This window comes from Urocitellus parryii, chromosome 11 (genome assembly GCF_045843805.1).
Source record: "Urocitellus parryii isolate mUroPar1 chromosome 11, mUroPar1.hap1, whole genome shotgun sequence".
NCBI classification, from domain to species: domain Eukaryota; kingdom Metazoa; phylum Chordata; class Mammalia; order Rodentia; family Sciuridae; genus Urocitellus; species Urocitellus parryii.
The window spans coordinates 23190192-23208435 of NC_135541.1; the positions used below are offsets into that span (position 1 = coordinate 23190192).

General features: G+C 42.3%; 1 protein-coding gene across 1 annotated transcript in view; it reads right to left on the reverse strand.

Moving 5' to 3' along the window:
- Positions 1 to 4279: 4279 nt before the first annotated feature.
- Mtf1 (metal regulatory transcription factor 1) overlaps positions 4280 to 18244 on the reverse strand; it is a 41017-nt gene continuing 27052 nt past the window's right edge. The window contains exons 7-11 of the mRNA XM_026393499.2: positions 15951 to 16028; positions 9956 to 10058; positions 8694 to 9289; positions 6274 to 6337; positions 4280 to 4969 (exon numbers count right to left, since the gene is read on the reverse strand). Of these exons, the coding sequence (XP_026249284.1) occupies positions 4869 to 4969; positions 6274 to 6337; positions 8694 to 9289; positions 9956 to 10058; positions 15951 to 16028 (942 nt within the window). The 3' untranslated portion in view covers positions 4280 to 4868. The remainder of the gene's footprint in view (positions 4970 to 6273; positions 6338 to 8693; positions 9290 to 9955; positions 10059 to 15950; positions 16029 to 18244) is intronic.

Below are 18244 nucleotides of genomic sequence, written 5' to 3' on the forward strand. Positions count from 1 at the left end.
GAACATAAGAGGAAAAGGGCAAGAGAAGCCTCTGACTTGGCACCACTACAAGGACAAGGATATTGCAAAAAACACCCCTGGGTTTTGGTGAAAAAGGTTTTATGAAAAATTTTCCCATAAGAAAAAGTAGAAACTGCATTGAGCTGAGAAAGTGACATGACATCACCCAATTTTTTGGCCCAGCAGGCACACCACCAAAAGGGCAGTGTGTGGTTTTAAACCTCGCTTCCAGTAAAAAAAAAAAAAGCTTGTACTATGTACACCTTGACATAAAGATCCAGTTTAATTTTCATTTTTCAGTGCAGACTGAGAAGTCTTCTTGATCAAGAGTACCAGTGAGAAATGCCCAGACTGTGATCATCAGCTCCCCCAAAGGGCAGAAGAAACAACAGACCCTTTCCCTCTCTGCCCAGGAATATGCAAGAAGAAACAGGCTAAATGGACTGACCAATCAGAAATATGTATTATTCGGTTTTGTTGCCAACCTCCCTCCCCCAAATGTTAAGGATTGGACAATTTTCCCCTCTGTATTGCAAATATGAAAATCTTTCTGCTTTGGCTGAAGTGTATTTAAAACTTCTCTGGTCTATAGCCTAAGAATTAAAGATTACATGGGAGGAGGTGAGGGAGAAGGAAGAAAATGGATAAAGCAGACTATTAATAGCTTTGTTTACTGGATTTAATAAAGGCTGGAAGCCTTTTTTCTTAGAACTAACACAGGTGGTATGGGGAGCAGTGCATAAATGGCTCATGTTGACCTCCCAAACATATTTCTGATTGGTGATATAAGAAAATTGTAAACTCTTGAACAATATTGTAATTCCACAAATCAATGGTTCCTGTGACGCTCAAGTTTTTAAGATTAAAGACAATGGATGTGATTACAAATACAAAAGTCTAGAAGGTGCCAGGTTTCTACCTAGGAACAACCTGTTCCTTCCCTTCAGGCATCACTTTATAATGGTGAAGAGGGGAAAGATGGCAAGGGACCAAGAAGTGGTGAAAAAGGGCCTCAACAGTCAGAAGAAAACATCCACAGCAGTTCTTCCGAGAGCCTGAGGGGGCGCCGGGGCGCAGGGAAGGCTTGCATAGATTGAGCAGCTGCTGGGGATGCATAATAGTGTTTCCCTATGGACAGCCTCAGAGCACAGGGCTCATTGAGCGGAAAACGTGGCCAGGCCAGGGCCACATGGGACAACGACCGTCAAGCTACACATATTGCACCAAGGTAAGTGCTTTTCTTTTCACACCTCAATTTAACTTTTTATTCTGAGCAAAAAATAAAACTTTGTGGAAAGTATATATATGTATATATATACACAACAGAAATTGCAGCAATTGGGTTAAAGATAAAATAACCTAAAGTGCTTTTTTATTTTATTATTTCTTTAATATACCAATATGAGGTTCTGCAAACTTGTCCCTCTGGATACATTCAGCATTATACAAAGTCTCTCAGGAAAACCCACCTACCCTCCATTATCCCCATCAGCCCACTGCCTTGACCCTGAAAATAAATCTCCCATCTACCGACTCTCCCAGAGGTGGTGAAGAGAAGCCCCTTGCCTTCCATCCAGAGAGGTTTTCACATCTCAAGGCCTCTCCTGGGCTTTGTACCATGACCTCCTTCTAAAGGTGGGTGGAATTCAATAAATGACAACACTCCTGTCACCAAACCAGTGATGACCCTGTAAGATTGGCCAGATCATGTCAGGAAAAGACTGGGCCACCTTCTCAATGCCTCACTTGCCTGTCTGGGAAGGGCCAAATTCACTAAGGCAGTTTGGTGGTGCCAGCTAGTTTCCTACTACCTCCTAAACCCTGGTGCTGATAAGCACCCTTAGAAGAAGCAGTCTAATGAAATATTAGCGGGAACTGAAAGTACTGGTTTAATGGGTGAAATGGTCAACGTTACCATGGGAAGAAAAAGAGGCTTGATTCCACCTGCTAGAACTCACCCTTCCTAACCTTATCCTAGGCTCATTCCCAGGTATGGGAAACAATTCTCTTCCTGAAGGTTCTTTCTGGCTTCACTTTGGCAAGAAACCTTCTCTTCTCCAAGGTCCTTGGCACTAGAAGCCAAGCTGATAAAAGGAGAATGGGGAGGGAAGGAATTCTGGATGAGGAAGGAAAGAAAGTCTATCTACCCTGTGGAATAAACCTGCTCTGCACAACCACTTGTAGCATTTGAAGCACATTAATGAATTAATGATTTTTCAAAAGCTGATGGGATCTGATAGTCTTTGTCATTTAAAATCACCTGTAAGAGGCAGATACTTCAACTAGAAAAATCTTGTCAGCCAGAACACTGTTTTAAGATGTTTCTTCACCCACTTCCAAAGTGTAGAGGGTATAAAAGCCACTAACCTGGTTAGGTTCCCAACAGGAGCACAACCCTGGCTAACCAGGAAGCAGCAGTATTTAAGCAATAGATGCTTCATATGTCCTTTCCTGGGCTGTTTCCCACCTCAGTTCCCAGACAGGCATGTGGGAAAGTCATCACTACTTTTTGACACAAACTAATTTTGGGGTCCCACTTGCTGGTCTCTCAGAAGCTGTAGAGAAGATAACAAGGGCCATGCTCAAAAGCTTCCTATGAGGCCCAGAGATAGTCAAGGACAACCCATGCTCAGCAGCTGGATTCCCAGGAGGGGTAAACGAAGAATCCTCCTGCTTCATTAATTTCTGCTGAGGTCAATGGTTGCCAAAACCCACCAGTGTTTTGGAAAGGCATGCAGAAGGTCAAATAGAGATCCATTCTCTGGCTAGACTCCTAGAATGAAATCAGCTGCTTGCAGTGAAGCTTGTTTCTCCTCACGCAGTAACAGCACCACCACTATCACCTCCCTCTTGTTCACGCTTGTCCCTGAACATTTTGGCTGAAGGTAGGGCCTCTGGCTCCCAGGTAAGTTATCTGCTCTAGATACTGTATTGGCTGGCTCTGAGTCACAGCCCAGACAGCAGAAGTAACCAGTGCAGATCTCTCCTGTCCTGTGTGGGGAACCCTGCTCTTTGCTGAAGGCAGGGAAAGGGTTCTTGGGAGACAGAGGCCTATTCCACACCCTGGGTCATGCCTAGCTTCTGAGCTTGGTGAGCACTCATAACTACGTTAAATAGCCTGATGAGAGACACTTTCCATTCTAGTGTGGATTGTATTTTATGTTTTATTTTAAGAGGCAATGACTTGAAGCCAAAGGCAGACAGATGGATATAATTCTATACACAAATCAAATCAAAAAAATTTTTTTCCTATAATACAACTTAATTAAACATTCCAAATGAGATAACTTATTGCAACATTTCAGGCTTTTTGGTGGAAGGGGAATTTTTTATTTTGTTTTACCCTGAGTAGAAGATCATCGTGGTTTTCTTTTTTTTTTTTTTCTTTTTTTTTTCTTTTTTGTTTAGAAATCACATGACTAAGCTGAGCAAGTCACATCCTTGTTATCCTTGTTTGCACTGTACTAGGCTGTATGCAAAATCCAGAGAGTGAGGGCTGGAGAAAGGAGAGGGCAACCAAAAACCTGGCTAGAACCCGGAACCAGAATACCTGGCCTGCCAATTACCTGCCACCTCATCCACACTCCCTTCAATTTGCACCTTCTCCTGATAAGCAAAACACAGCCATTCTGTTGAGGAGGAAAATACCATTAAAAGGAAGGCAGACCACCATCTGGCAACTGGCCATAAGCCACATGTTCACTCTAGCACAAAACAGGGATGTTCCCCAAGGAAAATTCACTATGACCTGTAAGCCCTGGCAAGCAAACTGAGAGATGGAAAGAACCAGGAAGGCAAAGAGTGTGACTGTGTTGCTAGAGCCTGCTCTGCACACACATCATTGACACACAGCAGTCAACAACTTGCCTGGGCCCTATCAGAACCAGATCATCCCACAGCTGGTGGACTAGGCTTTAAGTTGCCCATTTGTGCTGAGCACACTGCAGGACAGCCCCTGCGGCATCCACCCTGAGCTCTACTGACACCAACAGCAAACAGCAAAGCCATATCACCCAAACCCTGTCCAAGTCACAGCTGTCTCACTTGCTCTTGCCACTGCCCACTTAGATGGAGTGAAGATCTGGCCTTCTGAGCAGGAGTCAGCCTCAGAGTAAAAGACACACAGGGAGGAGGAGCACCGCCAACACACTGAACTCTACTGCCCATCCACAAAGAGCCCAGTGCCAGTGCTGGGCAGTACCAGATTGATGGAAACCACACCCTTTCATTTAGAATTTTTATGCATACGAGTAACCTTAATTTCCAAGTTCACATGACAATAAGCAAAAGTGACATACAGTGCAGCCAAACAGTTCATTTATAACTTAGCTTTTTTTTTTTTTGTTTTGTTTTGTTGTTTTTTTTTCCAAAGATCAGTTCCTTAAAATGGATGTTCCTGGGATGTGAATAAAGAAAATACGTCTGAAAGGTGAGGCTTTCAAACAGCAGATTTCTTCATCCTTCTGATTTCTGACCCCATGATGGTAGGCATCACACCTCATGCTTCCTGCTTGCCCTCTTCCTGGAGGTGAGCACACATGGGCCCTTCATTTGGAGAAGCTGGTCAGGCCCATCTCCTCCTCCCCCTGCAGTAGTGCTTCAATGGGAATCAGATTGGACGGGGTGTCCATGCTCTGGAGGGACAGGAACTCTGACACATCCATGGCACTTAACATTTCTGTCTCAGGGTCTGAAGGAGCCTTGGCCTATCTGCTTTGCTCACAGGAAGAGGGTTTGTGGAGGATGATGACAGGCGACAGGGGTGAGGAAAAAGTCTGGGGTGGCAGCTGTGGGCTGGGACCATCAGGAGGCTGGGGATTCAGCTCTGGAGGGGGGGAAGAACAGCCCTTTCTCCAGGCAGCCACCCACTACTTTGCAGAGTCCCGACATGCACACTGACACTGACACGCCTCCTCTTGTTTGATGATGATCACAGGAACACTGAGGCCAATCTGCTGGACAGAGCTCCCTGTGAGAGAGGCGAGAGAGACTGCTCTTCAAGTAGTTGAGGGCAGAGGCCTGAGGGACAGGGATGAATGGCCTGTGTGAGGGCTGAGTGCCAAGGAGGCAGGATGCTGGGAAGAATGGGTGCCACACTCCAGGCTTTGTTCTGCTTTAAACTGGACCAAGTTCCTTCTGGGGGGGTGGGGGAAAGGGCTCTGACACTCCCCAACCCTCCAAAACAAAGCCCCTTCCTTAGAGAGCCACACACCCATCTAGATGCACCTTCCTTCTCTGCTATGCCTCTAAGGCAGGCATGGTTGATGCCTCCGTTCTCCTGACATCTTCTTCATACCTCTGGGCCTCTGGGCTCTTCCTTTTGCCTAAACTCCCCCAGGACCATTGTTCTTCTGTAGAACTTGGTCTCATCTTTTAACACCCAGCTGACTGCCCTCCTCTTGCTGCCCAGGCAGTGCTTCCCTGCAGGCTATGCAGAGCCCTGGCTTTGGAGAAGCTCTTCCAGGCTGCCTGGTATCCATGCCCAGCACTGCTGCCATCCACCTGCAGCCCTCTCCACAGGCATAGGACCTGTTCAGACTGAGCTCCTCAGGCTGTCCCACTCCTGTGTGGCCCCAGTGTCTGACACATGGTAGACAGAGTGGATCTCCTTTTACATAGCCAGCCTGGCGTGGGTACACGTTCATATTCACTCTCATTGTCTCTCTCATGTGTGCTGTGCACTCACGCTCTGAATTTGGCCCAGAATTCAGCCAGGCCGTGTGTCTCAACAGAGGCAAAGAGCAAGGAACAGGAGAGATGGGTGGGGCCAAGGAGGCCTGAGAGCTAGTGCTCTGGCTTTCCCACAAGTTCACTTATGACCTTGAGGGAGTCATTTAATTTGTTTGGGTCCCAGTTTCTTAATCCACAAAAGAAAGAGTTTAAAATTAAAGGATCTTTCAGCTATGCATGAGTCTCTGACCCAGATGCTATTTCTTCCTTACTGTAATTAGAAAAGAGTCCAGTGAATTAACAACTGCCCTCTTTAGCATTAACTGTGATTCAAAAATTTTTCCTGGCTTATGTTTAAAAGATGTATCTGAAAGGAAAAGAACTCTAGGTAAAGAATAATAAACATGGAATTTATACTAGAATTACATTAACTTCCAGTAGTTGTGAAACATGAAATATGCTAATAAACAGTACAATGGGGATTTAATTGAGGCTGTTTAAAGACTTTCGAAGTTTTAAAAACCAGGGCAAAGCAATAATTTACTCTGACTCAAGGGGCCCAGGGAGTTGACTTTCTTTTAAAGCTAACATGGAGTTACATACCTGTGCTACTGGCTACTGGTACTGCAGTGGTAAAAAACACCTTCTCAACTTTAGATGCTTGTTGCTGGGGGGAAAAAAAAATCACACTTATGGCCAGTCAAATATGGCAGACATCCAAAGTCCTGAAGCCTCCCATCCAAGAGGACAGAAACCCTTCAGTGTTTAGGGAATTTTGTACTGAGTGATGTTTTGTTTGTGCTCTGACATGAGGCCTCTGTACTGTTTGACATTCCATCCTGACAATGTAGCTAGCTGGCTATCTCCCAGCTGCCTAATCCAGTGGGTTCTGCAAGTTCAAAGGCTTCTTCAAGGTTTTTTTTTTTTTTTTTTTTTTTCAAGCTGACGGTCTCCTCAGAGGGAGCCTAAGGCTAGCTTTCCCTGTAGGCTACCCACTCCTCTATCCTATTCTGTGAAAGCTGGAAAGTTCTTTTCTTCCTCTCAGGGATTAAGCTGAATGCTAAGGAACTTATATGTTTCTCAGTTTTCTGCATGTTTCAGAAAATGCAGTGTGCAACCAGGCATATACTCGGCTCTCAAAGGACATTGAAATGAATGAGTCATCAGACCAAATGCTTCCTTATCACACTAATATACTTCCTATTAAGTTGACTAAAGGGTTTCTGTTTTCTTCATCTTTTATTCCTTAAAAAAAAAAAAAATGCCTCAGGATGATCTGAGACAAAGTGAAAGTCTCTGGCTAAGTTATAGGAGATGACACTATAAAACAAGCTGAAAACATGAGACCCCTATTTATTATGTGGAAGAAGAATGACACTTGTTTCATGCAGTTCCACAGGGAAGATGTGGGGGGTGGGGGGACACCAACTCTATGGAGGCAGATTGGATCACAACACTGGAAAGGCCTTTTCATGACGCTGCCTATCTATAATGGAAACAGGATGTCTTGAGAACTGGTTGGCACGCCATTTCTGAAATTTGAGTGTTCAAATTATTTAGTCCGAAGCTACTTTTCCAGTTTATTTATATCTACCTACAAATTCTCCTACCTGGTATATCCTTTTCTCTATCCAGTTTCTACCCATGTCAAGGCTCACCTGATCTGTGTGACACCCAATAATTCCTTCCCCTTAGTGTATGAATCCCTCATCTAGCCACACAATGTAAAAACCAAGAGCACAGGCTCTGGGATTGGTCTGCCTATGCTCAAATCCCAGCTTTTCCTCTGTAAGTTGTGTGACTTTGGGCTAGTCACATAACCTCTCTGGACCTTAGCTATCCATTACTAAAACCACACCTGTCTCCTAGGATTGTTGTAATGTGTTAAGTTCTTGTTAACACAGTATATGACATATAGAGATACATACTGAGGCAGTAAGAACTGTGTTGGGGGGTGAAGTATATAAGGGTACTATCTGTTCAATAAAATCTAAAAATTATGTAAGTAAAAAATAATGTATGTAAGTAATGATTGGCACATGTTAGACCTTCAGTTTATAAAAATCTTAAGTTAGGTGTGGTGGCATGTGCCTACAGTCCCAGCTATTGGGAGGCTGAGGCAGGAGAATTGCTTGAGCCTAGGAGCTCAAGATTAGCCTAGGCAACACAGTGAGACTCTGCTCAAGAAAAAAAAGGAAAGAAAGAAGGAAGAAGGGTTCAATAAATAAGAGCTGTTTTTTTGTTTTGTTTTGTTTTTAATCACTATTATTGTCATTTGGCACTTTACTGGTAATATGAACTTTCTTTTAGGCATTTCATCAATTTTAACCTGAATGTAAGTCTTTATGGAAAAAGAAATCATGTTTCTCGGTTTTCTGCATGTTTCAGAAAATGCAGTGTGTAACCAGGCATATACTCGGCTCTCAAAGGACACTGAAATGAATGAGTCATCAGATCAAATGCTTCCTTAGAAAATGGTTGTAAGGGAGCAGGGATGTGGCTCAGTGGTACAGGGCTTGCCTAGCATGCATAAGGCCTGGGTTCAATTCCCAACACTGCAAAAGAAAAGAAAATGGCTCTAGTGGCTTTAGGATAAGCTCTGAGAGCATAGTTTATTTTTTTCACTTGGTCATTGCTGTCTGGTTATGTGTGACTCAGTCACATCAGTCCCTTGTATCAGTCTTGGGGACAACCTGATTTTCTAAAATATTCTTGAGTCTCTGGAGTCTGTTGACTGCTTTCCTGTACTAGATGATGTGATTAAACTGCAGATAGAATATTCTTTCAAGTGTCTACTGCTAGGTAAACTTAAAGATTGTTTCTCTGCCTCTTTATCATAGGTGCTGACCACAGCATTCCCTATATTTATACCATTTGATTATGGAGAAAATAACTACAAGGGGTAATTACACATTTCAGGGTAGACATGCTAGCCATTTCCCTTTTTGCAATAAAAGCCTCTGAACACATCACCCCTGTATATACACTTCACCCCACTGGGTATATTTATATGGAATACTTACAATTTGTTCTTGGTTTTGTGGTGAACTGGTGGCACCATTTAATATCCATTGTAAGTTCTGTTCTCCCATAACTAGGCTGGGCTGCAGGATAGCCGTGTTGGGAGTTGGGGTGATGGTTATGGTGGGATTATTAGTTAGGACAGAGTTGGCACCCAGAGGCAGAGTCTGGACCATGGCTGGCAAGGGCTCAGTAGTACTTTGTGGTGGGGCTGGTGTTGCCACGGCCGATGCCACCGCCGCTGCTGATGCAGAAGCCCCAGCAACAACGGAAAGTCCTGGTACGATGGGCTGCGGTGCCTGGGGATGCGGAAGAAACTCTTGATGATTAGCAGCAAACTGCGCGCTGTGGGGAACAGGCACTTCTGGAGGTTGTAAGAGAGCAGGGGGGTTGCCAAATGCAGCTTGCTGGGAACCGGGTCCTAGGGAGGGAGCAGGTGGAGGAGCGGACGGAGCTGAGGCTGGCAGCAGAGGCTGGGGTGGCTCGGAGAGGCCAGGCTGCAGTACAAGCGGAAGAGATAAAGATGCTGAATTTCCTGCAGGTGGTGGAACATCACTGACTGATTCTGCATCACCATTAAAACTTTCAATCAAGGCAGCTGGCAAGAAAAAGAAATAGAAACATATATCCATATCCCAAGCTTTACATGAGCCATAAAAACATAGTTATTATGGGCTAAACAGGACAGTGACAGTTAGCTGCAGCCAATTCCTTTACAGCTAGTAGGCTGGCTTTCTGCTTTCATTTAGTGACACCTCTGGTCAATGTAACAGGTTTCATGATCAACCATTCTTCCTCAATGTGATAACCTAGTAAAAGTTTTATGATTTTAAAAAAATGTGTACTAAGTTCTTTCTGGAAGAGACTAGGCATTCTTTTCTGGACATGACTATTCAGTATAGTTTGCGACGACTGTGAAGCTTTATAGACAGATTACCGTTCAAACACAATATGATTTAAGCCTGGTTAGTAGGTCCTACCCATGTATGAACAGGGTATCACATCTAAAGGCAAAGTTCACAGCTCCTACTTAAAGCCAAAAAGAGATTCTGGAAAAAAGAAACCCTTTTCTTCCAGACCCAAGAAAAGTTGCAAGAACAGATGGAACTGAAATGAAAGGCCCATCCTTCTCTGACCCTCCACAGAAGGTCTGCTTCTTTTAAGCTAATTGAAATATTTCATTGTGCCTGTAATTTGGTATGTCAACAAGTGAACCCCCTTTCCCAGGGCTGAGATGTGAGCAGAAAGAGTCTGTGTAACCAACCTGTCTGCTGAGGATCTTCCTGAATTGCTGATTCATCTGAATTCTGGAACATCGATTCAAAGATGACTGCTGGTGAAATTGTGCTGAGGTCCTGGCCCTGTGTCTGATCAAGAGAGACAGAGATGTGACACTCTCCATCCTGAGACAATTCCTCACCACCAGAGAGTATATTCAGGGTGGCTGAACTAGAATGATCTTTTGGTATGCTTCTTGTTTCTACCTTCTCATATTTCAAGTGACATGCATTTCCCTAAAACTTAAGATACTGAAGATATGGGTCTTCAGGAGCTAGCAAGTTATGACTTGTAGATTGATTTCCGGTTTTTATAAATAAAAGTTTTACAGGAACACAGGCACACTCATTCATTGATAGATTATGCTGCTTTCATGATATACCTGCAGAGCTGAAAAGTTGTGACAGAGATCATGTGGTCCACAGGTTCTAAAACATTTACTAACTGGCCCTTTATAAGAAAGGCTTGCCAATCTCTGTTCTAAAAGAGCAAATCCCACATAAAATGGGATTATATAATATCCATTACTGCTATGTTTTTTTTTGTCCTTTCTGAAACTCATATTAGAGTTTAATCCCCTTTATGAGCTATTGAAGGGTACCTCACACTATGGTGTTTAGAGGGGGAGCCTTTGGATGGTGATCAGGATTAGACAAGGTCATCTGGATGGAGCTTCCATGATGAAATACTAGTGGCTTTACCAGAAGGAAAGAGACCAGGATATACACACATGCACACTTCCTGTCTCTCACCACATGATGCCCTACACCACCTCAGGGTTCTGCCAGCAAGAAGACCATCAACCAGTGTGGCCCCTCAACTTTGAACCTCCAGAATCATGAGCCAAAGTAACACACTTTTCTTTAAAATAGTCTGGAGCCAGGCACAGTGGCACCTGTAATCCCAGCAACTCCAGAGGCTGAAGCAGGAGGATTGCAAGTTTGAGGGCAGCCTCAGCCTCAACAACTTAGGAGGCTGTATACAACTTAGTGAGACCCCATCTCAAAAATAACAACAACAATAACAAAAAGGACTGGGGGTGCTGGGGTTGTGGTTCAGTGGTAGAGGACTTGCCTAGCATGTGTGAGGCATTGGGTTCGAGTGTCAGCACCGCATATAAATAAATAAAATAAATATTCATAGTCAACTGAAAAAAATATATATTTATTTAAAAAAAAAAGAAAGGAAGAAAAGAACTGGGGGTATAGCTGAGTGGTAAAGCACCTCTGGGTTCAATCTCAGTACCAGGAATAAATAGATTAGATAGAGAGATAGATAGATAGATAGATAGATACATACATACATACATAAAACTTAGACTATGGTACTTTTGTAATTAGCAACAGAAAATAGACCAAGACAATTGCCATCCAACTTGCCTTTCTCAGGTAATAATGACACTGTAAATGTCTTTCAGGGTCATTACATATTATCTGTGATATTCTAATGTGTATATGTGATAAAAAATCATAAAAAAATCAAACAATACAAAGAAACTTAAATAGTGATGCCCTTAATAAAACACTAGCAGCACTTAAAAAACAAAATGAACCAGGGTGGAGGTGGGTGAGGAGGACACAGCACGATGCCCTGGAGGGCCTAACTACTAATATTCACTAAATAAAATGACCACTCTTTATTTTAGTTAAGGGGAGGGGAAAACTGCAATTCTTTTATCTACAATCCACTTCCACCCTGCATTCTGCAGGGCAAGAGTGTCAAAGGCAACTGCCTACAGAAGTCCAGGCGAGCAAGAGAAATGAGTGAAGCTGGATGTGGTACACCTAAACAGATGCACCTCAGCTGTCCTCAGGGTTCAGCTGAATGCTGCAAGGATCACCAGAGCTCAAGATGAGGCTGAAATCTGGAGTTTTAAGGTGAAATCTACTAACTTATAAATAAAAGCAAGTGATTTTGAATCTAAGAGTACTGACCAATCTAAAACCTATCTTCAGGTCAGATCTCCCCAGTGCCAACTAGTGTTTCTGGGTTGTTTTTCAACAACTCTGCTTCTGGGAAGGAGAACTCAAGGACTGCCCAGGGTTGGGTAGAATCATGGTAAACTGAGGACAGCTCTCCAATCTGAAGGTCCTGAGATGAAAATGTCCATGAGAGCCAAGAGGGACCAATTATTCCATCTTGATTTCATCAGCTGGAAGAATGAAGGAGGAAGTTCAGTAATTCTGATTGCTAGTAGGATAAAAGCTGAAGGCAGAAAATTATGCAGGACTTCTAACTTCCAGTCCAGGGGGAATTAAGACTCAAAGCCAAGAGTACGGCTTTCAAATTTTTCATTGTGACACAAAGAAATACATTTTACAATCTGGGTGTGGTGGCACATACATGTCTGTAATCCCAGTGACTTGGGAGGCTGAGGCAGGAGGACTGCAAGGTCAAGGCCAGTCCCAGCAATTTAATAAGGCCCTGAGCAACTTAGCAAAATGCTGTCTCAAAGTAAAAAAAAAATTAAAAGGGCTGGGGATGTAGCTCAGTGGTCAAGTGCCCCTGGGTCCAACCCCTAGTACCAAAAAACAAAACAAACAAGAAAATTTTTATATCACACACACACTTTATCATACATATTTTGTGGGGAGCCATTCTCACACGTGATCGGGTGCCTCCCGTTAAGGATCTGAGGCACTTTGGCAAAAGTCGAAGTTTTTCCCGGCCCTTTCCTGATGAGAGAGCCCATCCGTGTGGGGGTGTGCCTGACCACTGACCCCGAGGACCCAATCACTGACCCTGACCTTGGAGTGCAGCCCCCCCTCAACCTTCATTGGATGGAATTCTCCCCTGAATCTCTTGTTCCCTAATAAAAGGCTAGTCCCCGGCATGCTCTCTCTCTCTCTCCTGCTAGCCCTGAGTAATCCTTGCTGCCCTGCTGGGCGGCTAGAGGAGCGAACCAGAGAGGGGAGCTGTCTCGGACCTAGCAATAGAAATAAGGTAATTGAGTCTTGTGTTTTTATTTCAATCTCTTCTAACTAACTTTATGCCTAGAACCTCATTAATGAAACCACTGCGCAGGCCGCGTGGTAGAACATTTATCTGCACAAATGGCTAATAACTACCATTAAGCTGTAAGCTTTTTAGTTTACTCATGGTTGTTATTTTTGTTCTACCTATTTATAAATCCTTATTAGTAATTAACAACAGTAAAAAGGAATGAGTTGTATTTGTCAATGATATCTATATAACTTTGCAAAGGCTGGGGGGGGGGGAATAGCCTATATGCCTCCAAAAGATGTGCAAGAATGTTCATAGCAACACTCTTCATAATGGCTCCAAACTAGAAAAAAAAAGAACAGTGGGGTATCTTTATTTAGTTTAACACTGTTCAACAACCAAATGAATGATCTGTAACTATATGCAACAATATGCATTAAATTCCTAAACATATGTTGCAAGAAAAAAGCCAGATGAAAAATCTACAATTCCAACTACAAAAGCAGAAAAATTAAGATGTTAGAAGTCAAGACAATGGTTATCCTTAAGGAGAGAGAATGGCTACTGAGGGGCAGGGTGCAGGAGTGCTGGGAACATCTGGATGAAATAAACTGTGATCCATCAAAGTGTGCATTTATGATACCTTGCCCTTTTCTGTGAAAAGTGCTAAGTCACTGCCAGGCTTCAGGATAGAATCCCTAGGAATAAGTGGGACTGGCTTTCAAAACTAGAGGAGACAGAATAGCCTGAGCTTCTGGGTCCTGGAGCACAGAGTAGAAGAACACTGGATCCTAAAACTAAGCAAACAAAAGACCCAATCAGCCATTCCTTAGCAGCTCTAACCCTCCTTTAACAAAGGGTCTGAGTGAACCAAAGTTCATTTCCTTTTTGTTTTTTTTGGTGCTGGGAATCCAACCCAGGGCCTTGTGCATGCAATGCAAGCACTCTACCAACTGAGCTATAACCCCAGCCCCCAAAGTTCATTCCTAAGACATGCACGCATTATGTGGAAGAACTCTGAAACTGGCAAAGTGATTATCTCATACAAATTTGCCATCAAGTTCTAATTTTTAAAAAGCAAAGCAAAATTAATCCCACTGCTTCAAGGAACTGTGGCCTTTGTTTGAAAGAATAAAAGCAAACTCTTTCTAAATCTGGGATAAATGCTGGGTCCAGGGGCATAATGTATAGTTAGACTCCAAGGGAGAGGGTTTCTCTCTCTTGATTATGTAAATTGTGGTAGAAAAGTAATCTTTTTTTTAAAGACAAGTTATTATTTTCTCCTTATACCAGGTATTCCCCTGGTGACCTGAGGACTCTGGAAAGCTCCTCAGTCACATGTCACAGCCCTGACCAGAGTGGATGCCCTAAGCCATTTAACACAGTTAAATGTTAAAGAAATATTATACCCAAAATCTTAAGTTAGGTAATTCACAGGGCATCTAGGCCACCAAGTGTGTAAATTTCTTTCAGAACTAATGTTCTAAAATAGAAATAAAATGAAATATGCATATGAAGTGCTTTATTTTTTCTCTTTATTCTTCAGATTGATCTATCTTCAATTTAACAAATCAATCCTTCCTTCCTACCTTATCTTTTTGGTACTGGGGATGGGACCCAGGGCCTCTACACATGCTAGGCAAGCACTCTATCACTGACCTACATCCCCTAGCCTTTTATATTTTTTATTTTAACACAGGGTCTTGCTAAGTTACCCAGCCTGGCCTTGAACTTGGGATCCTCCTGTATCAGCCTTCCAAGTAGTTGGGATTGCAGGTGTGTGCAACTGCACCTGTTGCCCTTTTGGTTTTAAACCAGTGTCTTCACATAGTTGCTTTTTATGTTTTATCCAGTGTTTATAACTGTTTTCTGTATGAGGGCTAGTTTCATAAGAACAACTCTGCCATTACCAGAAGGAGAATCCATGCCATAGGGTGCTTATATAAAAATGCAGCTCAGATGCCACTCCCAGAAACACTGACTCAGTAAGCTTAGGGAGAGGCCCAAGAACCTACATGTTTAATTAATTACTTAATTTTTATATTTTTGAGATGAAATCTCCTTATGTTGTCCAGGCTGGTCTCAAACTCCTGGGCTCCTGTGATCCTCCTGTCTCAGCCTCCAGAGTAGCTGGGATTATAGGTATGACTATCATGGCCAGTTAAGAACCTGCATTTTAAGAAGTGCTGCAGTTGAATCCACTAACCATACTTTAATAAACACTTTTCATAGCATTCCTAAATCCTTCAGTTTCTATTCAAATATTTTCAATTACATTTATTCATTATGCATACAGTGACAGAAAATCTAGCCTAAGTTGTTGTTATTTTCTAGGAAAGAACAAACTCTAAATTAGTGTTGGCAACACAGGAAAATGTTCAGATTTTATGAAAGAAGACCACATAAATTCAGACTCGATGCAGTGGTTTGTAAGTACTATCATGGAGTCACGGAAATGGCAAGAAACTTCCTACTGGTGTGAATCAAAGTAATCAGATTGAGATAGAGTGGGCTTGTCCTGTAACAGAGTCCTCTATAGAAGTTCCCTTCAAAAACTCATTAAGGTGAGTTTAAAGGAGAAAAGAGACTAAGCCAGATCACTCAGGCAGAGTTTGAGAAGGTCTAGAAACTGGACTTTCTGGCTACATCTTACAATGCTAGACTTTAGACTCCTCAAAGACGATCCATACCTTCTTTGTTGCCACTATCAGCTCAGCACTGGCACAATGCCTGATTAAGTAGTATTCAATCAATATTTGCTAAATGAATTTTAAATAGGAAAAAAGAAAAAAAGAAACTTTCTGGGGCCAAGAGGCTATCAACTGAGTGACCTGGGTCAAAAGGCATTAGGTGACAGAACAATTTTTCCTGATAAAAATCTGATCAGCAGAAAGAGGAAAAAAAAAATCCTAAATGGTCAGTGATTAAGCCCAATTAAATCTAGAAGACTTCAGTCTGGTCTTCCTCAATTATCCACCAAAGGGAATGCTCGACTTTTGCATCTATATTTCTAGCACCCACACCCCAGGTACACTTACTGTATTGGAATTTTCTTGCAGTTCTGAATCTGTGGACAGAAGGCACAAGTCACTCAGGTAAAGTGAGTGATTTGTATCCTGTGAAAGAGAAAAAAAAATTAATTTAAGTAACATAAATCAGGATTTATACACACCGTACTACATAACAAAACCTTAAGGTTCTAAATGTCTGTGTGTTACCTGTATGAACCATCCAAAGAAAGACCTAAGTAAATTATTTCACTTTTTAAAATCTTCATATTCTTTTTTTTTTTTTTGGTAACGGGGATTAAACTCAGGGGCATTTGACCACTGAGCCACATCCCCAACCCTGTTTTGTATTTTATTTAGAGACAGGGTCTCACTGAGTTGCTTAGCACCTAGCTGTTGCTGAAGCTGGCTTTGAACTCAATCCTCCTGTCTCAACCTCGCAAGGTGCTGGGATAACAATCGTAAGCCACTGTGCCCAGCTCCATATTCTTTGTTTTTTTGGTACTGGGGATTGAAAGCAGGGGTGCTGCTTACCCACTGAGCCACATCGCCAGCCCTGCCCTTTTAAATATTTTTTTAGTTGGAGACAGACACAATACCTTTATTTTATTTTTTTATTTTTATGTGGTGCTAGGAGTTAAGGATTGAACCCAATGTCTCACACATGCTAGGCAAATGCTCTACCAGCTGAGCTACAACCCCAGTCCCCCAGCCCTTTTTGCACTTTTTATTTTGAGTCAGGGCCTTGCTAAGTTGCTTAGGACCTTACCAAGTTGCCCAGGCTGGCCTCCAAATTGCAATCCTCCTGCCTCAGTCTCCTGGGCTGCTGGGATTACAGGCATGCACCACTACAACCAGCTAAATATCTCCATATTCCTAAGAGAAACTCTTATATTTTTAAAAGATGGTTAAAAAGAATTCTTAAATTATCTCACAACCCAGGTTAAGTAACAAAAACTATCAAATTCATAATATTTGTATAATTGTTTTCATCATTTCCAAAGTGATATCACAAGATTCATTTGCTATTCATATAAACCCTGGAAGTATTATTGTCTACCTCATTTGAAATATGAGAAAATTAATGCTATGACAGTTGGAGTGATATGCCCTAAACACATAGCTAATTAGCATTAGATAAACCTAGGGCTTCTGACTGAAAAGTCAACACTCCTTCCATTATATCACATGTCTCCAACATAGGTACCTGAGAGTTCCTTACTCAGAAAGTACTGAGGAATAACTATTCAAATTCTGCTGCTCGGGCTAACTCTTGAGCTCTGGATTCTAGAATGTCAGTCTCAATTCATATGCTTTAGGTGGTGACCCTGCTTACCTCAAGTGGATCAGATAGTCCCACTCAAGCATGCATGCATTCAACACATACAGTGGTCCCCCCTTATCTATAGTTCTACTTTTCAAATTCAGTTACCCAGGGGCAACTGTGGTCCAAAAATGTTAAACTCCAGAAATAAATGACTCCTAAGTTTTAAATTGTGCATCATTCTGAGTAGTGTGATGAAATCTTGTGCCATCCATTTCTACCCCTTTTATCCAGGCTGCACACTCTACCACCTACTAGTCACTCTATAGACATCTAGATAATGAGATCAAATGTCGAAGTGGTACAGTGCTTGCAATCTAGTATCACTTATCTTACTTAATAATGGCAGTGAAGCTGGCAATCTAATTACAATATGTTATTACTGTTACAGTATTGTTGCCAATTTCTTACTGTGTCTAATTTATAAATTAAGCTTAAGCATAGATATGTAAGTACAGAAAAAAGTATTTATAGGGTTCGGTATTATCTGCAGTTTTAGGCATCCACTGGGAAGCTTAGAACATGTCCCCTGAAGGTAAAGGGGAACTACTGTATTCATTGAGCATCTAAGATGTATTAGGCACTCTTCCAGGCCTAGGAATACAATAGTGAAAAAAAACTGAGTCTCTTCCCTCCCTATACAGCTTACATTCTAGTAAGGACAAATAATAATAAGTATACAGTATACAAGATGATACAAGTGCTACGGAGAGTAGGAATGCTGGGGTAGTTGTTTTTATATTAGAAGTTTAATGCCCCTCAGATAAATGAAATCTGAGCAGAGAAAACAGAACATGGGCCATGCATGTATCTAGGAAAAGTGTTCAAGCAGAGGGTACAGTAAGAAAAACCTGGCGGTAAGAGTGGGCTTTCCTTGGTTTAAGGAACCACACAGAGGACAATACAGCTAAAGAGGAAGAGAAATAGATGAGATCAGAAAAGTGACAAGGCCAGAGAGCATAGGACCACTGTAAGATTTTGATTTTACTCTACATGATAC